At 42.2% G+C, this 27,466-nt stretch overlaps 3 protein-coding genes across 7 annotated transcripts; 2 read left to right on the top strand and 1 right to left on the bottom strand.

The window, feature by feature from the left end:
• Positions 1 to 1,132: 1,132 nt before the first annotated feature.
• On the top strand, positions 1,133 to 3,004 carry LOC311019921 (T-cell surface glycoprotein CD3 gamma chain). 4 transcript variants are annotated; one of them, XM_084019584.1, is made up of 7 exons: positions 1,133 to 1,273; positions 1,584 to 1,660; positions 1,778 to 1,795; positions 1,879 to 2,076; positions 2,233 to 2,376; positions 2,458 to 2,519; positions 2,616 to 3,004. In XM_084019584.1, the coding sequence occupies exons 2-7, from the start codon at positions 1,606 to 1,608 to the stop codon at positions 2,667 to 2,669; spliced, it is 531 nt and encodes a 176-aa protein (XP_083875710.1). In that variant the 5' UTR covers positions 1,133 to 1,273; positions 1,584 to 1,605; the 3' UTR covers positions 2,670 to 3,004. The 4 variants fall into 4 exon arrangements, with proteins under 4 accessions (XP_083875710.1, XP_083875712.1, XP_083875709.1 ...); XM_084019583.1 differs by having other exon boundaries at positions 1,141 to 1,273; positions 1,581 to 1,660; XM_084019586.1 differs by lacking the exon at positions 1,778 to 1,795 and having other exon boundaries at positions 1,134 to 1,273.
• Positions 3,005 to 5,071: 2,067 nt separating this feature from the next.
• Positions 5,072 to 8,577, bottom strand: LOC311019857 (T-cell surface glycoprotein CD3 epsilon chain-like). Its single transcript, XM_084019469.1, has 5 exons — positions 8,368 to 8,577; positions 7,630 to 7,827; positions 7,407 to 7,550; positions 6,730 to 6,782; positions 5,072 to 6,396 (listed from the first exon to the last, which is right to left on the bottom strand). The coding sequence occupies exons 1-5, from the start codon at positions 8,429 to 8,431 to the stop codon at positions 6,337 to 6,339; spliced, it is 519 nt and encodes a 172-aa protein (XP_083875595.1). The 5' UTR covers positions 8,432 to 8,577; the 3' UTR covers positions 5,072 to 6,336.
• A 1,082-nt stretch (positions 8,578 to 9,659) lies between these two features.
• On the top strand, positions 9,660 to 25,924 carry LOC311019423 (myelin protein zero-like protein 2). Of its 2 annotated transcripts, XM_084018835.1 has the most exons (5): positions 9,666 to 9,907; positions 21,131 to 21,300; positions 21,776 to 21,986; positions 22,919 to 23,090; positions 24,653 to 25,924. In XM_084018835.1, exons 1-5 carry the CDS (start codon positions 9,853 to 9,855, stop codon positions 24,810 to 24,812), a joined length of 768 nt encoding a protein of 255 aa, XP_083874961.1. In that variant the 5' UTR covers positions 9,666 to 9,852; the 3' UTR covers positions 24,813 to 25,924. The 2 variants fall into 2 exon arrangements, with proteins under 2 accessions (XP_083874962.1, XP_083874961.1); XM_084018836.1 differs by lacking the exon at positions 24,653 to 25,924 and having other exon boundaries at positions 9,660 to 9,907; positions 23,010 to 23,975.
• Positions 25,925 to 27,466: the final 1,542 nt, after the last annotated feature.

Below are 27,466 nucleotides of genomic sequence, written 5' to 3'. Positions count from 1 at the left end.
CCCTCTCTCTCTCTCTCTCTGTCTCTCTCTCCCCCCCTGTCTCTCTCTCTCTCTCTCTCTGCCTCCCTCTCTCTCCCTCTGCCCCCCCCCTCTCTCTCTCCCCCCCCCTCTCTCTCCCTCCCTCTCTCTCCCTCTGCCCCCCCCCCCCCCCCCCCCCTCTCTCTCCCCCTCTTCTCTCTAGACTGTCACAGGCAGCGGGACAAACATTCGCAACATTCAGGGAATTTAAATATTAATCTGAACACACATGGTTGTGTTTAATGTTCTGTCTTACAAGACGGAGCTGCTCCAGCTCGGCACATCTCCGAAAACAAACAAAGAGTGTTAACAACTCAGCTAATATATGGCTGGAAGTGACTTTATTTCCATATGAATATGTTCCCTCACAGATTGCTGCGCATGCTCATTTGGAAATAGAAGCAGCTCTGACGGAATGAACTGTGCGTAAAGATAAAGTCTGTGGTGAAAGTTTTCTGCATTGCAATACAATTTGCAATACATTTAAGAATGAATCAACAGTTCCGTGGAGCCTCCCTCCTGCCAATGTACTCAATATTACATACCAGTTTAATTTATATCCACTGACTGCTTGCATCAATGGTGGAAGAAATACTCGGGTCCTTGTCTTGTCTTAAAATTGCTGTAAAAATACTTAGCTACAAGTAAAAGTCCTGCACTACCGGAGTATCAGTGCGTAAATATTATTAGTGAAGAAGAAAATCGGTGCAGAAAAATCTTTCCTGTCGTATAATATTATTGTATTATTGATGCTGGGGCTGTAATGTATAAGTAGCACCTTATCAGGTTTGTGAATTTGGATCTAGTTTGAGCAATGGAATCCATAACAGTGCATCATATGACAAAAATGCATCATATTTTGGTATGTAAAATGATAATTTGTGAAGTAATAAAAGCATTCAAATAGATGTAGGGGAGGGGGGGGGGGGGAGGTTCCCTCTGAATTTAAGCGAAGTAGAAAAATATGAGTCACGAAATGGAAATACTCAATCAAAAGTAATTAAATGTGCTCTATATTCCACCAGTGTCATTTGCAGGAAGTCGCAGAGACAAAGAGACCTCCACATGTAGAAATCAACAAAGTCAGGGACAGAAAGTAAACCAATCACACTCACTTCCGTCACACACACACACACACACACACACACACACACACACACACACACACACACACACACACACACACACAGAGACACTCCAACAGACAGAGACTGGATGCTTTGGCAGCAGACACACGGCAGCTCTTTATTTTGAGGTCAGTACATTTATTTCAAATTTGCTGCATTTTTAATTCAGCTCCCACTTGTGTTGTGTGTGAGCTTTTAATGGGGAACAAATAATACACATGATTTAGGTCAAATAAACTGAACCCAAAGTCAGTGTTTGTATTAAAGATTAGCTAACATGTCTCTTTTTCTTGAAATAACATCCTAAATTCTGTCTTCCATCGTCGGTTATCCGTTACAATAAGTTGAATAAAATGGTCCACATGAGAGTAGAAAATGGCGCCCTTGCTGTTTTCTCTGAATCTGATGATGTGAAATATCTCCTCCTGTCCACAGCAGAGCTCGGAACAGTAAACTCACCATGAAATGTCAATTGGTCTTGCCCGTGTGTTTGCTGCTGCTTTGGACACTGACAGGTAGGCCTTCAAACATCTTAATGTCAGTTGGGGTTCAAGAAAAAAGAAAAATATTATTTCAATAGCAGTTCGCCACCTTCATTTAAGTAAATGTTTCTTTCCAAATGTCTCCCACAGCGCCTGTCAGTGTTAAAGGTGAGAAGCTGCTTTGACAGTTAAGTTGCATGATAGAAACTACATGAGTGAAATAATTTTGTTTAAATCTGTCTTTTTCACAGCCGCTAAGTTGGCAGTGAGCGACCTCCCCGATGGGATAAAGCTGATGTGTAGTGACGGTTATGTCGTAGAACCAGGAGGTGGATCTGTTTTATCATTGCCATACGAAGACGGGAATACAAAAGAGTATGCATGTGAGGGTCCCGCCGACAGTGATGGAAATAGCGAAAAAGACCCCAAAATTTACGTGAAATTTCGGTGTAAGTTCTGCAGCAAGACTGCATTTTTTATTATGTTTTTTGTGTACTTTTATACTTGTATTGCTTCTATTTACATTGTAATAAATGCAGCATTTCTTGAAGACAATCATACTTAAACCACCGGTGTTTGTGTCTTTCATGCTTGTGCGTGTCCAGCCTGTGACAACTGCATAGAGCTTGATAAGCTTTCACTCGTGGGAATGATTACAGGAAACGTGGTGGCTACGATAGTGGTAGGGGTGGCTGTCTACCTCATTGCTTCTCAGACTCGGATCCATCCAGTCCCCTCTCACAAAAAAAGTAACACCTACCGACATACCTACTTCTCTCTCTGTTTGTTGATTCGTTATACATTCATATAATCAATACATCTATCCCCAGGCTCCGATAGACAGCATCTTGTTCCAAATGAAGTGAGAAGAACCCCCAATGATCTCTACCAGGTAAACTGAAATGTGAAATCATTTCAATGTGAATATGTGACTTTCACATTTATAAATAATAAATCGAACTTTTCCCCCACGTCTCTCCTCCCTCAGCCTCTGAATGGTCGTCAGAAAGAAACGGCCTACGATGTGCTAAACAGAAAATAGACCCCAGCCCTCCCCCAGCTGAACACTCTGTTATGGGTGTCGCTCATCCCTGATGTAATTTGCTCTGTATGATACTGTATTAGCTTTTATGTTGTGATTTCTTGTCACCGTTGCCTGTAAGATATTGCTCTCAATAGACCGGTCACATGAGTGACTTGGTACAGTATGTCATAGTTCAGTATTTCTTAGCATTTGAACTGCCAGATGTGGTATTTTCATTCATCATGCATGTTTTTCTCTGCAGCCACCTCACAGCATGACTTAAAATGAAGTGTCTGTTTGAACAAAAGTGACATAATCATGATGCAAAATAAACAAAAACTGAGCAGTAAAAATTGTGCTTATCGTGTCATTTTTGCAGCTATAGCCAGTGTCTCAGAAAAACAAATTACATGAACTCTAGTACTGCAGGCCTACATGGGTACGGTTCTGCTACTACCCCAGGATATTTCATAGATATTGTGCTTTTTACTACGCTGCATTTATTTGACAACTATGATTACTAATTGCTTTACATGTTAAGATTATACTTAAATGTGCATAATACGAGAATGAGAGCATTTTGATTTTCCTCTCAGTGACTTTCAAAATGGCGATGCCTGAGCTCATAGCTAATGATGCTCACAGTGTGAGCAGTACAAACTTTTACCTGAGGGGGAACCAGAGCAGCGGCTGTGAGGTACGCTCGCATGCACAAACATGCATTCAAAGACGTGTGTGTCCGTCCTGGCTATGCCATCGAAGCATGGGCTTAGATAACAACGGACACAGAGGAAGAGCGACTTCATTAACAGCTAATGGAGACATTACTCCACCTATATCTATTTCATACTAAATAGTAAAATAGTAAAACGCTCTGAATGTTGTTTATGCTCTTTTGAAAATGTATGAAACATGGTTCCCGCTTACGAGATAATTTCGATAGCTGAATATACACAGTAATACACAAACGACAACAAGCACTGTGTGTCCCATCTGCATGCATCACAAATTTGCTCGTTTATTACGATGTTGACAACCGGCATTTATTCTAGCTAACTTCCCATGAATGTCACATTTATTCTTCTAATTAATACACACCAACATTCATGGGAGTAAATGCCGGTTGTTAGCATCGTATTAAACTAGCAAATTTGCCACTTTTAACTAGGAAATGTGCAACTTTTTCTCCGAATATTGCCCACCTCTCTCGGCTCCGTTTGTTTTTTTGTTTTTTTTCCTACAGTGGCCCTAATACGCCGTCAGTGAAGTTGTTTCTATTTGCATGTGTTTTCTTCAACTTGAGCCTTCAGGAACGCAATGCATCTTACTGGTAATGGAGGGTTTTGACATTGTATTGGTACATATACTGAATACTGCTTTCACTACTTGGTGTTGATGCTGTATTTTCTTTTCAGCCTGTTGCACCCAAACAGGCGAAAATGTAGAGACAATTGAGAAAGAATTACACAAGAAGGGTAAAGAGAAGAGCAGAGAGGAAGGTGGAAAAAGTAGTACCAAGAGGAGGAGGAAAGAAACTGTCTGAGAGGAAGCTCCCCACCATGTCAGATAATCTTAAATCTTAAATTCTTTGATCAGTGCCTTCTTCTTCTCTTTCTTCTTCTTCTTCTTCTTCTTCTTCTTCTTCTTCTTCTTCTTCTTCTTCTTCTTCTTCTTCTTCCTCTTCTTCTTCTTCTTCCTCTTCTTCTTCTTCTTGGCACCACTGTGACAAAGCTATCAACTGCACTTTTCTACCTGAGGAAGGGAAGAGAGATCAAACAACAGAGCCCAGGCAGCTCAGCTCAGAAACACAACTCTGATCGACCCACACAGGCGAAAACACACTGCTGCACACACACACACACACACACACACACACACACACACACACACACACACACTCTCAAGACGGCTGTTTGCTCACACAACCGCATGCTCTCGAGCAGATGTGGCTCTGTGTGCGGGAACGGTTTGACTTGAAGACAATCCGAAACAACATACAGCTGATGTCAGGTGATGATAACTGAGCGTGGGAGTTTTTTCCGCTAAAAAACTACACCTCAACTGTGTGCAGTACAATTAACTTAGTCATTAGTCGTCTGCATAAAGGAGAACTATTTACGTGACCTCATGTTTCCCACTGCCGGGAAAAACATGCTGCACAAAACATCGATGACACATTTCCATCGTGCGTACTTTGGGTACGCAATAACACGTTGATGCACCGAGACACTTTGCAGAGATATGTCAGAGGTTTTCAAAGACACTCGCACAAGGGATAAGAGATAGCGATGAGGACATGTGGATGGTGATCGTGCTCGTGTGGGTGTGCTACGGATATGAGCTGCGGCTTTGATCACATATACAGTTCTATCTCAGTATCGTTTCCGCCCGTGAGTCAGAGGAGACGAGCAGAGCAGGGGTTGAATGTGGTCATTTATTAGTGACATGCGACAGACCTGCAAGTTGAAACTTAAAACGACAAACATATGTACAGAAAACAGGTGTATCGTCATCCCTCCATCCGGATGATTTTTATTTGATTTTACTCTCATTGCTAACGTTTTATATTAAAGGGTCACAAACACAAAGACATAAATACACAGTGGCCACTCAGTACACCTATGCAATCATCCACAGCTGCTCTACTATCAATACTACGGAGCTAATAATGCTACGTTGTTGGCGAACTTATTGAACATGCTCAATTATATGTTTCTTACTGAGGTCATATTTACAGGTAGGTTTTTCCCTTCTTTTTGTACTATTTTTGTCAGCATTTTGTGTTACAATATTAGAAACACCTCAATGTAATACAGTCCAGTACAACACTACGACTAGCTGCCAAAACATATCATTTAATTAACACCAGTATGATAGAATATTGTATGTACATCATGTATATTAAAAACAAAAAAAGCAACATTTGATTATTTTCTCACTTCAAATGCAGAAAAAAAAGTGATTTCTGCCTCTTCAACAATACACTAGACATGAATTGAAATGGTTTGTTCAGTGTCAAAGAAAACACCGTGGACTTTATTGGTGCTTTGGCTTTGTGTCTTTTGTTCAAGTTGCAGTTTTCAGTCATAATTCTCAAAGAAACCGGACATTTTATTCACGCACTCTCAATTTTTAACACACTCCATTTGGTGTCAAGGCATAAACAATGACTCAGGTCAGTGGAAAGGTTTAGTTGATGGATTATTGTGAGGATAAATACATTGAAGATTAGCATCACACCAATTTGTAATCCTCTTTGTGCATTTATTTTCCTCATAAGCACGAAGCAATGTGTCAATATATATTATGTTAGCCTATCAAATCACAATCTCTACATGACCTTTCCACCGACGACCTGGTCATTGCAGAAATACCTTCAGAAATGGTCCCTGTTCCTCTGAATAATGTACCGTTCTCCTTTTTTAATACAATGAAAACCACACTAAATGCTATTCAGCTGTGTAGCGGTGGAAGCATACCTAAACCTACACTGCCTGGCTAGATAGCACCAGGGGGACGTGAGAAAATGAGTTGTTTTTTGCCATTTGGGTCAAGCAAGCATTCAAATTCAAGAGAGCAAAAGCCGGTGTTTGCATGCCGGGAACATGACTGATGTATGTCTTTTGCGATTGTCTGCCTTCGTCTGTGCAGCCTTTAAACCAGTGGCCTGGCGCAGTCCGGTGACTTATCCCATCCTGTTCACGACAGAGTATGCACCCTCGGAGCGAGTGTGAATGTTCAGTGGCTGCCGGAACACAGCACAAACAGTGTTAGGTCAATCACATAATGCCTTGAAAATAGATTTTCAATCATATTGACTGTGTTCACTTAGATTGTTTAGTTTTTTTGTTTTTTTTTAGAGAAGTAGTACACTGAGTATTGCTTGGCTGGACACAGTGACTTCCTGGAGTCTTTAAAAGCATACACGGCTTAAACAAATGATAGAATGTTAAATAGTGAGCTTTGGAGCGCGATTCAAGATCACCGCCACGCCTCATTTTTAAGTCACCCTGCGGGAAATGCAACAAAATCCAAACATAAAATGCATCTGAGATTGGAGCGCACATACGATACCTACTTCATAGTGAGACGATTGGGCTGGTTGAGACCGGCCTCCTGAACGAACAGGTGCTAGAAGAGGAAGACAGAAATGTGTTATTTCCGATCACGGTGCAGTCACACTTAGCTGTGAGCACACACACTCACAAATGATGCTTTTTTACAAGTAAAGTGAGTCCACACTATGAATACTTAGAAGAAAAAGTATTCAGAACATTTACTTGAGTAAAAGCAGTTAGACCGCAGTATAGACATACTTAAGTAGAAGTACAAAAGTATTATCATGTTCGTTTTAATGACCCTGTGATGGGTAGCTTCATCTATAACAGCAAGACATATTTTATCAAAAATCTTAAATTGTGATATTTCTCCCTGACATGTGCGTATAAAGTAGAATAAAACAAGACAATACCCAAGTAAAGTGCAAGTACCTCAAAAGTGTACTGTTATTGAGTAAATGTACCGAGTTATAATAACAGAAATGTGAATTAGCAAAAGCTGCATCAGGTGCACGAGTACAGATGCACGATGTGATTTCTCAGCTGCAGATGAGTCTCACTGAAAAATCATCATGCATCAACATAAATAAAAAGATGCACGACACACAAGTGGTTCCAGTCATTATAACCTTCAACTCCGTCCAGAAGTCAGATATGAAAAGTCACTCATGTTCTTTGAGCTTGAGTGCATTCTTACCCGTGGAAGTGGAAGTGAGTCTGGCTGAGGTCTTCTTCTTGGTCCACCAGTAGATAATCAACATCACAATTGTCGTACACACTATGTCCATAACAATGGCCACCAGCACAAGCTCCGCGTCCAGCTCAAAGCAGTTTTTACACGCTAGAGGACAAAGACAAACAGTTGAACTGAGTGAAAACTCATTGAGGACAATTAGCGCAGATGATTTTTTCTTACTCACCCTTTCCTTTCACGTAGAAATAATATGTTTTAGGAGTTTCTGTACCAACCGGGTATTCACAGAAGTATAAGCCTTTGCTTTTGCTGTTGTATGGGAAGTCATATGTTTCTCCTTTATGTGGTATTTCTTCTTTTTTTTTATTGAACCATGTCCCGTTTCCAGGACAGGTCATGGTGACAGTTTCCCCCCAGAATTCTACTGGAGTTTAAAACACAAGGACAGATGGCAAGTTAACTTCAGTGCACTTGCTTTCATCATTTCATCAGGACCATTCTTTCTGGTTATTTTCATTTCATCATTTCATATATCATTTCATTAGATTTTTCCAAGACTCTACCCATTGTTATGTCTGTGTAACTATGCCTTACATCATGATGATATTGTATATACACAGAGATTCAATGGTCTCAAATAAGAGCTCTCAATAAGGACAAAAAGAAAATTGATGACAAAAAAAACCCCACTAGGGATCAAAATCAAATCAGGCAAAGGTGCTACAAAAAAAGTGAATCAAAACTAAGACAGAAGAACACAGTAGAGGGAATGTGAAACATTCAGAGAAAACTATTCAACGCAGCAGTTCATGTACAGAAATGAAACACTGGCAATTGGAGCGTTGGCTCTTAAAAGTTTTTTCCAAATTTGTGTTGTTCTGAATCCAAACCGACATATTGAAATATTATGGTTATACAATATGAATTCAAATAAAATACAATAAAATGAACCACTGATATTCACCTCGAGCAGCCTCGACATAAGCGACGAACAGAAGGAGGAGGGCGAGCGTGGCCCGGACATCCATGTTGTTGTTTCCAGAGCTTTCTACTCTATAGATCAGATCGGTGAATGTAAACACTACAAAGTTTTATAAAAATCAAGCTTCCTGTCCAATAAGACAAACAGATTCAAGGAACAAGATATTATTGTTTCTCTCTCTCTCTCTCTCTCTCTCTCTCTCTCTCTCTCTCTCTCTCTCTCTCTCTCTCTCGCTCTGAAATATGCACGTTACACCCCACAGGAAACGTTTTTTTTTTTTTTTTCTTTTTTCTTCAAGATACATTCAGGCACCTCAAAATGAAGTCAACCTGGATTCAGTTTGAGCGAATTAGTATATTATGTAGAAATAAACTAATTTATTCCTTTTGATTTAGAATGTGATTCCTGATTGAATCTTGATCAGAAACAATCAAAAATAAAAGCTGCTTTTAACAGGTTAACTTATGGATGATTAATACACTGTGTATGACGCTGTTTGTCAGTGTTACCACATGACACTTTGTGGAGTTAACATTCAGAACACACACATGATCATCACACATTTTCACTTGGTAAAAAAACTTCCATAAAACATGTTGTCAGCCATGTTGCGAGCTGAATAGAGCGGCCTCCTTGATCATTCTGGCAGACAAGAATCACAGAGATGTAGTATCCATCAAAGTGCAGCTCTGCCCCCAAGTGGTTCAAACATGGAGCCAGTTCTTATTTAAAAAATAGATCTATTTGAGCTGGTAAAGTGGAATTTCCCTTTAACCATCCTGTCTCTCTGACCAACTCAATTTATCTCATTATACCTAACCATTCAAATGGAATCAGATGAATAAAAGCCCCGAAACATTTAAGAGAATCCAAATTGGACAATATATTAAACATACAAAAACCCGGCATGATGACAAAACGTCACTAAGTGGCCTATGTTGTCACCTCGTGTCATGTCGTCACGTTGTAGCGTGACATATCAGATCACAGAACATGAGATCATTGTAGCATCGCGGATTTTGAGCGTTGTTTCCAAACACAACGCCGACCTTTTTGCGCAACAGCTTTGGGATGTTACGCAGCAGCAGAACAGGTTGGACGAGCATCAGGTATGTGTCGTCTTCACGTCTAACATGCGTGCGTGAGAGAGAGAGAGAGAGAGAGAGAGAGAGAGAGAGAGAGAGAGAGAGAATATGAAGGCAGCGAGGAGAGTGTAATGACTTTGTTACTCCGCCCGAAAATGTGGTGGGAGGGTGCTTAAATAAGATGTACGAGTGCATCGGCGAGTTGGGACGCGTCTTTGGAGACAAAGTGGAGGAGAGGACTCGGCGTATATAACTTCGTGTTTTGACCCCTTCTCCAAGGAGGATCCAAAGTCTCATCGGAAGGGTCTCCAGTCTTTAGGAGTCGGCGGTGGAGTCTGACTCCCAGGTCTCTTGCTTATCGGACAACCTTACAGTCCATCCAATGTGCGTAAAGGGGCTCTATTTCCTCACAGTCCTGTCTGGACTCGCAGCTTCAGGTGAGACCCCCGGTTTACTTGTGAGTGAATAAATCAAAGGGGAAAACATCATTTTCAATGAATGTAAATACAAGTGTTGTTCAGTGTTGTTTATTTGTTGTTGGCATCGCACAGTCTAGTGTGATTGATCCCAGTGTGTGTTTTAAAGTTAAAGTTGTTTTGGTTACTATGCTCCTCATGTGATAGTTATACATAATTATTTAAAATAATAATGATAATTACATACAGTTTAACAGATATATCTGCTCGTATCTGGGTTTCCCCCCCAAAAAACATGACATTGGCAGTGTTTTTGTTCCACATCCCAAGAGTGATCTTTGATGTAACACAATGGTCGTTCTTAGACTTTCCCGACAATCGCGTTTCAAAGTAGAAGAGAAGACCCAGCTTGTTTGTCCACTAGTGAAAGCTCCGCAGGGACCCCTAACCCGCATCTCTGCGCGCCCGTCGTGCGTCACGGGGAAGTGGAGAACTTGGCACGGTGGCGCCGTGGATGCGTCGCCGAAGGATTCCTGTCATAAAACAGCCGCAAAGTGTCTGGCGACATGATGGCTTTTTACAGTAGGGCCCATTGAATCCTGCCCACATTGTGTTTTGGGTTTCACGCAACCTCACTACTCCTTTTCCTGCCTATTAATGTGCATCCGCGCACTTACGTTCACAGAGACCGCGAAGTGGCCCGGCTGGACGCAGATAAGTCCAACCTGTTTCCGCTCCAGGATATGTCAGGTTGAATCATAACAAATGTGTCGGATACAAACAACAAGGAGAACAAACCCTAAAAGACATCTGATTGTTCTAGCTGTCCGCTAATGGAACGTGTTTTAATATCACGAATTAGTGGCGATTCCTTTCAGCGGACGCGACCGGGCTGTTTAACCTTGGAGGGGTAATCTGCGGCCATCCCCCTTAAGTGGATTATATTGATTGAACGTGTCTATCCACTGCCAAAGCACCATGCGGGGATCCACTATAGTAGCAAGCTGCTTGTGTTTACAAGGAGCATGTGCCTGCAGATCAGCCATTACCGGCTGACAGTCTGAGCAGGATGGTGTGCTGTGTGGATATATGGATGGATAATCAAATAACGGCATGTTGGAGCTGATTACAGCTCAGCAGCATCATATCTGTCGTGCTCTAGTCGCTTCCCTTCCCTTTTGGCTTTATTGTGTTGGCAAAATGGCACATCTCATTTTCATGTGTGGTGTGAAATTGCAATTATTTGTGCAAAAATAACCCTTTCTCACCAATCCTCCCCCTTTAGGTACACAGATACGCTGTGACGTTAAAGCAGCACAACATGCAATCAGCCCGCCACTCTTTTGACATTCACCGCACTGATCAAAGACCATTAGTGTGCATTTGCAAGACTCGCTGCCTATTTTAAGGAGATACGATGTGGGGGGAAAGGGAACAATCTCTCTCTCTCTCTCCCCCTCCAAATATAATCAGTGTTGCAGTGGTTCAAATCCCTCATCACTCTTAAAGATAAACACATTTCTCCTTTGTGCATTTTGGTAATTTTAGTTTTTCTTCCCTGAGTACTCCAAATCAATTTGTGTCAAGATGCGCTTGGGAGAAATGTTTTGGTCTTTTCACGGCCCTAGAATGGAATTTCTGTCCGGAGCGATATCAAAGCCGGTCACACTAAAATCATGTACCGCAACATGATTTTCTACATAGTCTTTAAACTAGACCCCTTTGCAAGACAGGGCCAAAACATTAAATACAAATACAGAATCTACTTTATGGGTGTACATTTGCAACTAATCAACTGACTTAAAACAATAAGACCCTTACTGTTGGGCCTTTAGGGCAACTGGTTGTTTGGGGCCCTGGGGCATTTGCCCTCTTTGCCCAGAGAGAAACACTTCCGACACTTGTTTTGAGCTGTTGACAAATTTAAGGGAGAAAAGTGACGTTGGAACCTTCAATGTCCAGACAACATTTACATTTTGAAGTTATAGAAAATGCCACGTTCATGTCTGTATTTCAGAAATTTGATAAAGATAAAAGATGTATGACATTTGGTTCCAGCTTACTGTAAAACATTGGATTCAAAGCCGGTAATAACAACTCAGGAGCTCACTATAGCTGGCTCATTGGAAAAAGAACACAAGCAGAAAACAAACAGGAGATTAGTTGGAACAGTTCAGACCAGATTAGATAGATTATTCTCAATTCTCCACCAAAACGCAGACAGGAGGCTAGAAATCTTTTCTTTAAATTGTTTTGATCCCCTGCTGTTGACGATTAGTCTGTCTTCTTTCTTTTTGTGTTTTTTCTTCAAGCCTCTTTGTCTTCCTCTAACACTTTCTTGCTGAACCAGAACTCTGAAATGCTCACATGGCTGACGTGTGCCAACCTGTCCTGATTTACAGGTTTGGCACACGCACAGACACACACACACACACACACACACACACACACACACACACACACACCAGGAATTTACTGATTGTCGTAGGCTTCAGTCTAACTACAGCAGATGAGCAGCCTCTTGTGTCTGTTTACTGGAATATAGCGGGTATCTCTCTGCCACGCCGCCTCTTATCTCGCCACAATAAGAGTTCAGGACAACAAAAGCGCGGCTGCAGATCCTGATGCGCTGTATTGTGTTGACACACCTAGGAGGATGTATGGCCTTTGTGTTCCGTTGACAGGATTGCCTTTGGGGCGTGTAGAGCTGACAATGACATGATCATGTGCAAGTAAATGCCAATCCTTGATTGAAGGCGGGCCCAGAGTGCACCTGTGAAGTGTTTGAGCGCGAAAGCAAAGGCACGTTTAAACCACAAGTCTGCGCTCGGCTCTAAATGTAAACAGGGATTCGTAACGCATATGTAGGTTAATCCGAGGTTGCACGCACAACGTTTAGCGTTCATCTGAATCTGTGTAAATACTACATATCTGTGGGCGGGGGTTTTCTGCATGTGCATTCTTACACTCTGTTGGCTGGTCACTCGTTTCACAGTGAGCTATGGTAAACAAGTGGATCTTCCAGCTAGAGCAACGCCTCGGCTGGGTTTATGGCATATGAGATAAATCAACATATTCCCATTTTTCAGAGTCATCTCATCTGCAGGAAAGGGGAGGGGAGTTTCACAATAACTCGCCATCAGTTAACAATTAGTGATTAAATGCAGAGCAGTTGTGAGGATAGAATTTCCCAGAAATACATAAAGAGCAGCAGAGGCAGCTACTTATCCGGTATTGCCCGCTGATTATCTGACACTGCAGCCAGCAATTAAATGCATGAGAGTGTAAGTGGAGGAGAGAAGGGGCGGAGCGAGTGAAGGACAGGTGCAAGTGTTTCCTCCAACGGCTATTCATTTCTATTGAAGCCTGCGTGACTGACATGTACTACAGGGCTTTTCTGGTTTTGGTGTCAGTCTAGCTCTGGCACACTCCAAACGACTAGCCAGTTCCTGTTTTTGCTTAGTTACAGTAGCTACATAGTGATGGATTGAAGAGAGACGCTACTTTGAGCATTTCTAGTTTTGGCCTGACTGTGAATTGCTCTCCGATAATTTACCAGTACGCTTTCATGACGTCTGGGAACTCACGCAAAACACATCTTCAAATGAACGTCTAAACCACCGCAGCAGAGGTCCAGCATTTTAGTCCCTTGTATGGTTGAAGTTCCAGAAACACCGGACACCTACATGCTCTAAAATGTAACTAAGTATCATCTTTCATGATATGCCTTGTAAACTCTTTGTAACTTTAGAGCTTTTGCTGAACAGCTGCCAATGCGGCCGCAAATAACATCCTGGAATGCGAAATCTATCTTTTCCCCGACCTGCGTAGACAGCTGGATTGATTAAAATAGTCAATCCAGACAAAACGTGACGCGCTGATAGTGCGTAGAATGTAAAAATGGGTGTCTTTAATTACTCAAAGATTCAACTTTCCATTTGTAAGAGGTAAAATGTAGTATTGTTTTGAAAAGAGACCGATCTGTATTTGTGAAATTGGTAGCGTGCCCCTTTAAGGCAGAGGCCTGCACCGTGTCCACAGTACGGTTTCTGATCTGTGTATACAGTATATTGTCATTTGCTAATGTATTCTTCTGCTCAGCAGCAGAGGTGGAAGTCACAGCGGGGCCTCGATTCAGTCTGACTCAAACCTCTGCAGGACACTAAACATACGCCGAGATTAGCTTCGTAGTAAATAAGCAAGTCTTTTGAGGATTGAACCGTCCTTCCAACAGAAGCCTGTGGGTGTGCTGGATGGAAACGAACGCGTCGGACCCCCCCTCAGGAGTTTGTAATCCCAGGGAGAAGTTGTTGAGTCAGCTGCAATGTGGGAGTGGAAGGGGTTTGATGGATTAAACTCTTATCCTCACTCACCCACTACACGTTTCCTCCGGCCGCCGCAGCCTGATGAATTACAATTGGTCTGGAGGAAGCTGCAGGGGCGAGAGGGAGGGAAGAGCGAGTTAGTCAAAGAGATTGATGCTTGATCTGTGTTTGGACTGATGGTTAGAGGCTATTCGAACACAGTTTTCTAAATTTTCACACAAAGACATTTTTTTGTTTTGTTTTTATGAACAAAGAGCAGTTCCCCATAAACCATTCAATGGAAGCTTTTAGATCCGCTGCTCTAAACACCCGGTGTCTGGTACATCTCTCTGGTAGTGATACATTTCATGCTTCAGCTTACGTTTTGAAGTAATAAGCATGAGCCAGGATTGTATGAATATTGTATGGATGAAAGAAAACAGTGCCGGCTGCAGACAGTCATTCTCAACAGAACATCCAAGGGAAGTCTGATTGACAAGTGATCTGTTGGGAGTGTGCGGAGTGCAGAAACCGAGAGCTAAGCAGCAAAACAGATACAGATAGGGACTGAATATTGTGTTGAGAGAAGGGAAAGAGAGGTAGAATCCTATTTATGCTCTGGTATGTGTGCATGGTTACTTTGATGATAAATGACACGTCCACAAGTGCGTGCATGTCTGAATATTACACCTATATGTGATTGTTGCATGCCATAAATCTACAGCTTTAAAAGTCACTGATATGTTCCAGTTCATCCCCAAAGGCGTTGAGGTCTGGTCTCAGGCTAGTCAACTTCTAATCGGGGAAACCATTTCTTTACGAAACAAGTTTTGTGCACTCAGGCATCGCCATGAAACAGGAAAAGACCTTCCCCAAACTATTTACACAAGTGCACTATTGTACCAATATACTGTTATGCTGTAGCATAAATATTTCCTCTATGTGGAACTAAGGAGCCCAGACAGAGTGAGTACATAAAAAACTATGCGGACACATACCTTGGGCCTTACATTGTATTTGCTTGTATTGGCGCAAATGTGAGTGGAATGAACGGAAGAGCAGCTTAGAGAAAATGTAGAGCACAGTATGTTTCACAGTTATGTCCGTCTCAAGGGTTCCCTCCCTTCCCAAAACACCACTCAACGCTTACACTCTCCCTCAAGTCCATGTCCTCCTCCTCTGCAAACACACTGTTACCTGAACCTGAGATTCCCAGCCCTCGGTCCTGCCCCGCATGAAAGGCAGGCCTTGTTGATAAAAAACTAATACTAACCTGGGCCTGTGAAACCTCTCACAAAGGAGAGAAGAGGGTCTTTGTAACCCATGGGCTCTTTGTGTGTTCGGTCCTGTCCTAAGTGTTTCCTTCAAAACCGGCGCAACAGAGAATCAGGTTTCCTCCAGTGGTCGCCCTTTGTCTCTGAGCCATAATGAAGAGAGGAAAGGCACAAACACACCGTCTAGGAAATAATGTAATGAAACCAATTTCCTGATTCAGAGAGCTGTGCCAACGGCTGGATGTCTCCTGCAGTGTTTCCTCCCCCCTTCTCTTAAAGTCCAAGAAGACTTAACATCCTCTTTGCCAATGGAAAAATCAGGTCTGGCGTATAATGTAAAGGAAACACCTCTAAAACACTGATCGGTATCCCCATGGTAATCAGATTGCATGGATGTACTTTTGATTAAAAAACAAGCTATTTTCCTTCTGCTTTCCCTTTGCTGCCAAAAATCAACATATTTATGAGCAACTGCATCAAGAAGTCCTCAAGCTAAAGACGAAACAAAGACACTGACAAACATTTTGATTGTGCAATGATGCAACGCGTGATTTGTTCATTCCGTGGATCACTTTTTAAGACATTCAAAGCCAAAATATTTAGAATACCAGAGAATGTTTGCTGAGCAGTTATGACACATGTTCAATATACCAAACATGCCTCTCTGCAGTGTGAAACACACCCAGACTGACCTGAAAATGCTGTTTTTTTTTCTTTTCGGAGAAGTGAACCAAGAAGAGTAACTAAATCTGATGAGACAGGTCTGTTTGTTTGAAAAATAGTAATTATAATAGAAAATACAAACAGCAAAACATAAATCTAAATCTCCAATTAGGCTTCAAGCTTATAAAAAATAAAATGTCTTACTGTAAAACTAAAATATAGCTGTATTACAGCTGTATGTATGTAGCGTTAGCATGGAGCTAACAGAATGATGTGCTAGCCAGAGAGCCACAGATGATGACAGTAACTAAGGGGGTGGGGCTTACAGAACAGTCGTATAACCTGCATTTTTTCAGCTATAGCAGAATAAAAAATGACTTCTGTCAGCCCTTTGTACTGCACTCACTAACACATAGAGTCTATATATCTGGCAATGTGAGACTAAAGACACATTGAGACATGGAAGAGGTTATGCAGTATTCAACCTGCCTACGCTGTTGACATTGGTTGAAATATTGTAGGGGCGGCTTGGTATTTTTCATGCCCCTTTGCAAGGCTTTTATACAATCTTTGGACGACTGCCAAGCCAAACTAACCTAATCATACTGGAGTGGGTCGGTTTGATTATTTTACAGTAGATCTTTGCCTTCTTTGGCTTGAGACGGGCCAGTGGACCAGGGCAGATTGTACCACCGCGGACCCTTGTGTTGACAGGTAGAATCAAGTGCTTTAAAGGTTCATCAAGTTCACTTTATTGTGATATAGTGGACATATTGACAGATATTATGGACCAATGCCAACACTGGTACATTTAATGGAGAGTGTGTGTGTGTGTGTGTGTGTGTGTGTGTGTGTGTGTGTGTGTGTGTGTGTGTGTGTGTCTGTGTCTGTGTCTGTGTGTGTGTGTGTGTGTGTGTGTGTGTGTGGATTCGTGCCAACAGTGAACCCCCTGAGAGATTCCTAACCCGACACATGCGATGCACACACGATATAACAATGGAACATATTTCTTTACGACCTATTGCAGTTATTCCTGATGCCATACTGTTCATAAATAGAAACATCTGGAGCTAACCTTGACAATGTAGATACAATGTTAGATAAGAAGTCGACCTGAGGTGACATCCTGCGTGTGAAAGTCTTTCAATTCTCCTTCACGTTTCACAGCATTTAATAACTTTAATGAGGGTGTGTATATAAAAAAATATATAAGCCTGAAAGAAATTTTGAATTGTTGGATAAAATGTGTAGCTTTTGGCCTTATTGCGCTGCAAGTTAAGGCAAGACAACTACAGCATGTTAGACAACGCCTGCAATATTTGAAACATAATTAGGATACAAACTTGTGTCTGTACCCTGGCCCTTCCCTCCTCTGTAGGGTGCATAGCACCATCTTAATAGGCCGTGAAAGCTCTCTCTCTCCCTCGTCTCTGGATGCTGGGTGTGGTCAGCACTGGCTGGGCAGGATGTTCAGGCATAAACAAGTGAGCGACTTGGAGCGGACAGACGGACACGTCACAGTAGGAGAATGGATGCACAAACAAGCAAACAAACACATTATCTTATCTCCTCCTTACAGACTGCAATTATGTGGGGAAACACATTTTCCATCATTTTGATATCCTCTTGCTCTGTCCATACAGGGCTCGCTCCTTCATCTACCCAATCACACTGCTCTTGCTCTTTCATCACTTGTAAGCTCACCCTCTCATTTCCGCACGTTTATCTCGTGCGTCTCTTTCTCTTAGTAAGTCAAATTCTGCATCCTTCTCAGCAATTAGTGCCCACTATCGGCCAATTAAATAGCGATCATGTACTTTTAGCCTCAGGGACAAATTAGTACTGTAATTGAGGTGCTGTACATAGCCCATAACTGTCATTCTGCTAATAACCATTAAGCATTCAAAGATGCCTAATTAACCTTAATTCTTAATCAGCTCAGCTTTCGTCAAAGGATGGCATAGCGGTTACTTTTTTTGTTACGGAAAGGAGATTAGCAATGCTTTTTTAAAAATTCATAAATAGATTGGTTCAGGGGAAACGTTTGGAAATGAGGTGTTATAGCCCGGAGGACTGGCAGTCTTTCCTGGTGTATGAAGCATGATGAATCATTTCACTGTATCAGCTTTAACAATTTGGTAGAGAGGGATAGACATTGCTCTATTTTGCTCAGCTAATCCTCCATGCGCACTATACGCTATTGAATAAGGATGTTAAAACAGAGCGGTCTGACTGTGTACTGGCCTACTGAATTGATGACTAATGAATGTCATTACAGAGAGAGTCTACAGAGACGCTAGTGGCTCTGAGGCACCATGCTAACATGCTCACAATGTTAACATGCAGATGTTTCACAGATGTAGGCCTAATATCTACCATGTTCCTAATTTAGCGTGTTAGCATGCTAATTTGCTAATTGGCACGAACAACAAGTGCAGCCAAGGCTGGTGGGAATGTCCTTAGCTTTGCAGGTATTTGGTCATAAACCAAAGTAATCGAACCAAATTCTGTGGCTATCTAGCCAATAGTGGGTGAGACATTTCAATGTGGATGGATGGATGTAGAGTCAGGGGATCGGTAGGATTGATCTTCTGGGGACAATGAATGGAAATAACTTGGAACAGTTGCTGATATATTTTAGCCTGTGTCGACAGGCCTGCATTGCCATCCTAAGCCATGCTACTAGCATGACTATAAACAGAAACCGTACATTACAAGCTTGCAAGGAGACACTTGTTTGCAATGCAATGGAATATACAACAATCCCCCTCTGTCACTTTGTCAACCTTTGTACAAAATATAGAATATGAGCCCTTTACCTGGTGGCTCTTCTGCTTTGTTTTGACAAATATGCACAGGGAGTTATTACCGGCTGTACTGGGACATCCAGCACTGATGTTATCTGCCCAATGAATATCCTAAACACCTGCAGTTTAATCCATTAACTCCACCGTTTCCATACACTCTGCCAAGTAGAGGAGGAAGCAAAGGAAAGGTTGTAGCCTTTGAAGTCCATCTTGCAAAGCATTATTCTATAATATACAGTGTGTGCTTTTATTAATACAAATTGAAGTACCTGCTTTATTTTCAAGATTCTGAGGCAGAAAAAAACAAGCATATATTGCAAAAAACGATTTTCCGTCTGAAAAATTAGTCAATTTGCAAAGATGGACATATCTTGCTTTGTGAACTGTGCCCGTATTGCTCACTCCTCCCATGTTTCATCGGGCTCATTTAAAACACATTAGGCTGTCAGGGCCCTGTGATGAGAGAGAAGCCTGCCTGTTTTAAATGCTGCGTGGGGGCCGTCAAGTCGCCCCACTCTCTCATCCCAGTCCACAGGAAACTCTCTCCAGCCTGATAAGGACCAGAACTCGCCGCCTGAGGAGACAAGCCCCCCCTCCCGCTGACGCTTTCCCTGCTAGCTCTTGCCTCAATGCCCCATGTGATTCTATTGCTGGGGTAACAATGTGGTTCAATTTGCCTTCCCTGGACTTTTCTTAAATCTATACCTGGAACCTTATGTGGTAATTAAATGATGGGAAACCCCACTTCATGTCCCCTAACCCACAGCTTAAATAGAAGAATAAGGCCTAATCCACTTTTCAGGGTTTAAAAATCTTTATTATATGATTTAATATAGTAGTAAGCACTGTGAAACAAGTGCAAGTCTCGAACCATCTTTTTAAATAATCGGCAGCTACAGCTATGTCACATTGTGTCTCTCATAGTCAGAGCTCTCATTAAGTGTTTGGCTTGTTCTGTAGGGCCCTCATATATCCTAGCGAGCCTGAGCTCACTGTGGCTGCAGACGGACGGTCTGCTATGTGCATGGGCGTTGAATTTAATAAGGCTAGACATGGCTCCTGATAATACTAGTGTACATAGAGCTCTCTCTATAAATAGACCAGGTGACTTTGGGCTAGACAGACTGCACATACACTTCCACAGAGATTCACACACTCACTTTAGAATAAGGCCGGATCTACCTCAATTAACCCTATATGATAAAAAATAAAAACCCCAGATGCCCTTCCAGAAGAGAAAACACAATAATGTGCCCTCTAGAAAAACATGATAAAGTTTCCTCGCCTATGCCCTTCCAGTGGAGAAAACATGTTGAAGTGTCCTCTAGGATGCCGTCAAGTCGAGAAAACATGATGAAATGCCATGCTAGAAAAGTGTCTACAGCCGGAGTCTGCCACTGGGAGATGTGATCGGCTCCCGATGTGATGTTGACCGATCCCCAGACAGAAACTCAACATTAAGCATGTCCCTGTCTCAGAGTGCATGAGTGTGTCTGTACGGGTGTATGTGTGTTTGTGTTTGTGTGTGTGTGTGTGTGTGTGTGTCAGCGCTAACTCCATTCTGGGGACCTCCATCCATCATTATGTGGAGAAGCCAAATCGTTGCCAATATCCCTCTCCACTCTTCCAGTGCATTCATTTCCCATCTAATAGGTCCACCGCGTAGCCTACTGTAAAGATTGATATAGTCCGCATCCATATGATATACGGCAGACTCTCAGTTTCGCCTCTGCCTCACCTGCAATAGTGCAGCTAAAGTGGCTATTATTCATTAAATGTCATAGATTTAGTTTACTGAACTGAACTCACTTTGGACTCTCAGGATGTAATGAAGCAGATGTTTGAAGGAATCCACTTACTGACTCTCTCATACATCTAATCTTGTTCAGCATTCAGACCAATCTGTGGGATTTCACTACATACTGTATGTATCTAATACAGTTATAGTGACAACTTAGAGTTAGTGATTTTTCTTGCAGCAGTGCTGCGTAGGCGGAGGCAGGGTCACTGGGTACACTGGATGTACCAGCCAGGCAGGAATATAATGATGAGGACAAATTCATGCCGCATCTGTTTGTGTTTCTTTCACGAACCATTTATCCTATTTATACATTTATTAATGTATTCATTTTGCTCTGTAGTCCCAGCATTCTGCATCTGAACTGTGCTGCTGTGCCACATGCTTGTATGTTGCAGGCGTGCTGCAGGTCAGCGGGATGCGTATCTATACATCTGGGGATATGGAGGCAGTCAACGGCACGGATGTTCGCCTGAAGTGCACATTCCAGAGTTCCTCTGCCATCAACCCCAACACTATCGTCATCTCCTGGACCTTCAGACCCCTCAAACCAGGTCGAGAAGAGTCGGTGAGTTAGTGTGTGTGTGTGTGTGTGTGTGTGTGTGTGCATGCACAAGAAAGTTTGATCAAACCTTAAACCTTCCTCATTGTGTCAGGGAGCATCCACCCCCTCAGCCAACTGAATGAGGAGTTGGTGAGTCATCCGGCTCCCTACGGAGCATCCAAGCCAGCCTGCATGTGTCTGTATTTGTGTCTCTGTGTGTGTGTGTGTGTGTGTGTGTGTGTGTGTGTGTGTGTGTGTGTGTGTGTGTGTGTGTGTGTGTGTGTGTGTGTGTGTGTGTGTGTGTGTGTGTGTGCGTGTGTGTGCATATTGAGAAAAGAGAGAAAAAGCTACAGCAGTATCTGGGTCTTTGTCTTGTCTGTCTTTGTGAGAATAACCTTCCTTCTCCAGATTCAGCTCGTTATGACTTTCCATCTGTGACAACCCAATCAATCCAACCTATTATTGCTCCACCCTAATCTACCGATCAATTTTCTTTTAGGTGTTCCACTTCCAACAGCGGGCATATCCTCCTTTAGACGGCATTTTCAGGAAACGTGTTGCTTGGGCCGGTGATGTCATGGGCCGTGACGCCTCCATCATAATTCAGCAGGTCAAGTTCACGTACAACGGCACTTACACCTGCCAGGTGAAGAATCCGCCGGATGTCCACGGCGCGATTGGAGAGATTCGCCTCCGTGTCGTCACCACAGGTCAGTGCTTTGATTTTTCAGACAAAATATTTCCTCATATATACAGTGAATATATTAGTCTTTTATTGGTGTTACCGAAAATATCCACATCATTTCCACTCAAATAAGAGGACGGCACAAGTTAATGAAATGTTTAAATGTCAGAGAATCTACTCGAGTGGATTCAACTGAATTACAATATTCTTAGAATAGATGTTGTTTCGTATGAATTTCATATTAGAGCATTGGCAGATTTTAATTAAAAAGACTGCAAATGTTCAAATCAATGACAATCAATAGTAATGTTAAAATAGTATTTGAAAAACAGTTGAAAAAATAAGTTGCTACAGAACAGATCCAGCCTTTGCCGTGGCATTAATTTCTCTTATTAATTACTTATTATGAGAGGAACTATTGAGGTATTTTTATCTGGCTTTTTGTGTGATCAGAACATAAACATCCTATATATCATATTTTCTTCTGTTTAAATACTGAAACAGGCAACAACATGTGAACAAGTCTAAGAGTCTACAGTGTGCTAGCAGCTGTATTTAGTTACAGTTTTGTCTTATGTCAACATGCTAACATACTCACAATGCACATGCAAACATGCTGATGTTTTGCATATTATATGTTAGAGTGCTAATATTTGCTTATTAGTGAGGCTAGTGAATATCATTAGTTCTGCAATTATTTAGTCACAAACCAAAGTATTAAATGATTGAACATTTGATTTGATGATACTGAAAACAATCCTGTGGGGGACATGAATCTATGTACCAATTGATTGATTGGACACTATGATCCCCAAAGTCATGTTCATCCACTGGGGACCATGAATGTCTGCAGACTGACCAACAGAACGTGTATATAAAATAATGCCGATATCCAAAATATGCTTTTGTGTAACACAGTTGTCAGTCTGCAATCCTGTGTTTACTTCTCACCCGCAGCCTCTTTCTCTGAACTTCTCCTTCTGGCGTTGGCCATCGGGGGCGGCATCACCTTCGTGGTCATCCTCCTCATCATCATCGTGTCCTGCAGGCGGTGCAAGAAGAGTAAACAGCGACAGTGCGATGGGAACGAGGAGGCGCCCCGCAAAGAGCGGAAAGACCCCACTGCGTGGTAAGACCAGGAGAAAGACCGAGGGAGAGGAAGGTGGAGAGAGGAACGGAAGAATTGCGCGCTTCCTCTCTCGCTCTCCATCTAACTCTGGGGATCGGGGCATGTGGTGCTCCTTCTTGGGGCCTGGGGCTCTTTTCCTTCTGGATGTTTCCTCCCTTCTCTCCACCCACAACCTGGACTAGTTGATAGGCAGCTGTCATTAACCAGAGATCAATTGACAACGTGCCTTTGTGTAGGAAGCCAACTAAAACTGTTGTGTAGCTTTTATGATATCACCACGTGCCTTTTATTTCTGGAGAGAAACAACTATAGTATGAGTTCATCTTTCCCTCAGCTAAATGTGCTTCCAAACACATTTCCTGTTTAGATTGAAAGTTTTGATGATGTAGAGGTCAAACAATGGTGTATTCCTGCTGTTCACTTCCCTACTAATACATTTCAACCCCTAACGATGCAGGATAAGCCGCATGTTTGATATATTGTTTCAACGAAGAATAGAAAGTGTGGAACAATGAACAAGGGCCTTCCTAGCATCTTATGAAATTTTGTTTGAATAACCAGATGATGGGACACATTATGAAACCACATAACTTTATCTATCTATCAGATGTCATTTCAACGGTTATATCAGCTGTCTTGTCCACTTTATTGTGATTCTTCTAAAATCAAGAGGATGGCAGTGTTTTCTGTTATGTTTCGCTACTGAAGTTGTATCGCTGTCTTCTTCTGAGATTCTGTGGTGTTATTGGCCTGATGTTGAGATTCCTGCAGAAATGATCAAGGTGCTATCAAATAATCAAAACGTGATGAAGAGCACGAGTTGAAAACAGACATTTCCATACAGTAGTTTTGTAAAAAAAATAATGATAAAAAAATATATATAAATATAAATATAAATTCAGTATCAATTCTAAATTTCATTGATAAAGTGGCAACTATTTTATTACCAACTAGATGCCTCTCTGATGGACGATTGTCTGTTTTGAACAATGAGCTGTTTTTCCGGGCATTGTGGGACTTCTTTGATTCTCTCTTGGGTTTTCAGATCTTTCTGTAAAAAGCTCCAAAACTGGTCACTGTCAAAACGGTGCTGCGACACTGTTACTCACTGTATTCCCCACACTTTAAAAAGCCAAGCTCCCTCAGCTGACGACTTCGCTGTCGTCCCGGTCGATCAGATTAATTCAGACTTCTAACATTCTGTCATCGAAAAACTTGGTGAAGGAAGGAAATACTTTTACCCTACTCAGATGGGTAAACAGAGACGTCGATCCAATCCTCGTTCTTCACTTGGGACGCCTTAACCCTGTGTGACACTAACCCTTTGTCCCTGCTGCTGTGTTTGTGCTGTCTGCTCGTCTTTGTCCCGTCCCCATTCTGTGTGACGTATGCACATGCATACACATAAATAATTCATCATTGTGTCATGCATGGATTCATATCCCACCCTGTCTGTGTGTGTGTGTGTGTGTGTGTGTGTGTGTGTGTGTGTGTGTGTGTGTGCTATGTTGCTCCCCCTGGTGCATGCCTCCCTTTGACCTCTGTGCGTGCGTGTGTCCCAGCCACCCATCGAGAAGCTTCCACCTGTACCTATCAGAGACATCCATAGAGATTGACAGTTCAGACGGCATGATCTCAGAGGCCAGCACCAAAGACCCGAGCTCCTCAGAGGAGGAGGGCCCGAGCTCGGACGACGACGTTGGCGGCGACGACTCTGACTGAGGACGTGGGGACGGACAGAGAGACAGAAGCGCTGAGGAGACTCGCCGGACGGATGCCGAGATGGTGCCCATGGATTACGTTCCACGGTCGTGCCAAGTGGAGACTAGATGAAGAGAGTGCTTCTGCTGCTGCTGTGTCTAAAACAAGCGCATTGTTCAGGAGTGGGAGGAAGCCGGAAAGAAAATAAGAAGTCTCCCAATAAGAACAAAGAGATTGAGCGATGAAGATCAAGGCTTCGAATCAGGATCCAAAGGAGAGTACCTTTACTTTTGAGAGAGTCCAGTATCAATATGAGGGAACAAGTGCTGGATTTTATCTGCAGGCCCTTCGGGCGAGAGGAATCAAATGAATCCTGAAGCTGGCCTGTGCTAGAGGGTCCCGAAGGGAGTCGGTGTCAATCCGTGCTCAATAACTGTCCGTTGTTTTAACATGGATCTCTTGTTAAGTACGGGAAGACAGCATAATCAGCAACTTACATGCAACTGAAAGAAATCCGAATGAGGAAGTTGTTTTCTGCCATGATGAGCCGTTTAAAGACCTTTGAGGGTGCCTAACTTTTGCAAAACGTTTCAATTCAAAGTGATTCGGAATAATATCTCTTGCATTCATGCACAGCCGTCGCATTACAAAGTCATTTTTTATTCTCCAAATTAAGGCTTTTGTGTTACTTTCTATTACCTGGATAAAAAAAAAAAGCATAAATGTGATGTTGCTGTCATTAAAGTCTGAAGGCCAAATACTTGAACAGTTAGCGAGCAACCGCGTGACGCACATATCCTGAGTGTTGTGTGGGAGCACACAGTCAGATCTGAAAACCCTTTGACTACAAAATGTCCTCGAGAGCCCGATGCCTCTCGTCTGTGAATGCACCGCGTCTACTAACAAATGATTGTAACACCTGTCTTCCTTCCTTTTTGTGACAGAATGTTTTACTTGTGACGTAATAACTGAGAAATATGTTTATAGGTATTTTTGTCATTTTTTTTAATAGATAAAGCCAGAAGTATTTTATCACATTGTTTAAAATGTCACTGTATGTGTTTGTTATAGAGCTTTTATATGTGTATATATATATAAAAAGATTTTCTAATAAAATCAAATTAAAATCTTTACCACTTCGGGTCGCATGATTTGGGCAGACACTTAGCTGCCCCATGAGAAATATAATCACACATAACGGAGATTTGAGAGAACTCATCTATTATGTAAGAGAGGAATCGTGTTATCCAACATTTATTATGCACCATTATGTTTAATGCACTACCTCCAGTCGTGCGCTTATGGCGTGTCTGTCTCCGAAGCAATTCACTTGTTTACATGTCAGCATTACTGCAGTCGATCATTGTTTAATTTGTTGATGGTGCGTGTGCCTGCCTCTGTGACTGCAGTCTGGGTTCGCTTGATTGTTGGATGAGATTGTTCATGACTATGAATATGTTACTCTCCATCTTGGTGTGTGTGTGTGTGTGTGTGTGTGTGGGGGCATTGATCAAAGTCTATCCCCGTGGGTGTAGCTTTAGTTACTGACTGACAGACCTAGAGTGTGCATGCAAGTGTTGGGGGCAGAGCATGTTTGACTAACATTTAAAAGACGGCAGTCTCTTTAGGCAAGCTAAATAATCCCATTTTATTGTAGAGAATGGCCACGAGTGCTGAACTGATAAAACAACAGTGGGGTTCCAGATAATCTAATTGTGTTAATTAGTCTTGAGTGTAGACATTGGCCCTCCAAATTATTCTGCCACTTATGAATACAACTGTGGGTAAGGAAATAACAACATGACAGCCACAAATAAACATTATACAAGCCTAGAAATGAATTTCATATCGACTATTTTGAACGTCTAATCATGAGATTTTTGTATCCTCAAATCCAATCTTGACTTTTGCAATGTTGCCATCGCTGTTATCACTCTCCCCACCCAGACAAACAGAACAACATCTGTGTGCTGCCAGTCCGTACCAATGCTCTGGTGGTTGCCCAGAAGTAAATGTAGGAAAGTAGAAAAAAGAAAACCAGTGAATCGTTTGATGCTGCCGGGCAATTAGCTGGAACACCAGGCATGTATTAGCTGCTCCTCCAACGACTCCTTTGTGGCATTGTCTCTTTACATTAACAAACATATTGAATGTTGGACATCGCTGATGGACTCATTTTCAGCACAAGTCCAGACTCATTTGGTGTGTCTGTTTTACCATCCTACCTGCGTCTACATGATGATAGCACGCGATGACAACCATACTCCTGGGAGGGGTGTTCTCAACCTTTCCCTGTTCATGACTCATTTAATAAGCCATTCTCTTACCACAATACGCTCATTAGTGGAGCGCACGTGAATCCTTTCTACAAAGAATGGGGTTTGTTTCATGAAGGAAGGAAAGGGTACAATGTGTGCAATCTTTACCAATGAGGAAATTAGCTTTGTCTTTCTTACCGTCTCACCCACTTGGTTTCTGTCTTGCTTCATCTCTCTCTCTCTCTCTCTCCCTCCCCCTCATTCCACGACTTAGGTTGGGTTGTACCTGGCACAATAATGTAGAGACGAAACGCTAAATTCCTTCACACTTATGCTTAAACACACACTCCTTTGGGTTTGGCCCGACAGGTTGTGGAGACAGAAAACAAATCACCTTTCCGGTATGTCACTGTACGA

The sequence above is a fragment of the Eutrigla gurnardus genome (genome assembly GCF_963514095.1).
Source record: "Eutrigla gurnardus genome assembly, chromosome: 10".
Classification (NCBI taxonomy): Eukaryota; Metazoa; Chordata; class Actinopteri; order Perciformes; family Triglidae; genus Eutrigla; species Eutrigla gurnardus.
This window is presented reverse-complemented; position numbering and strand designations above follow the sequence as displayed.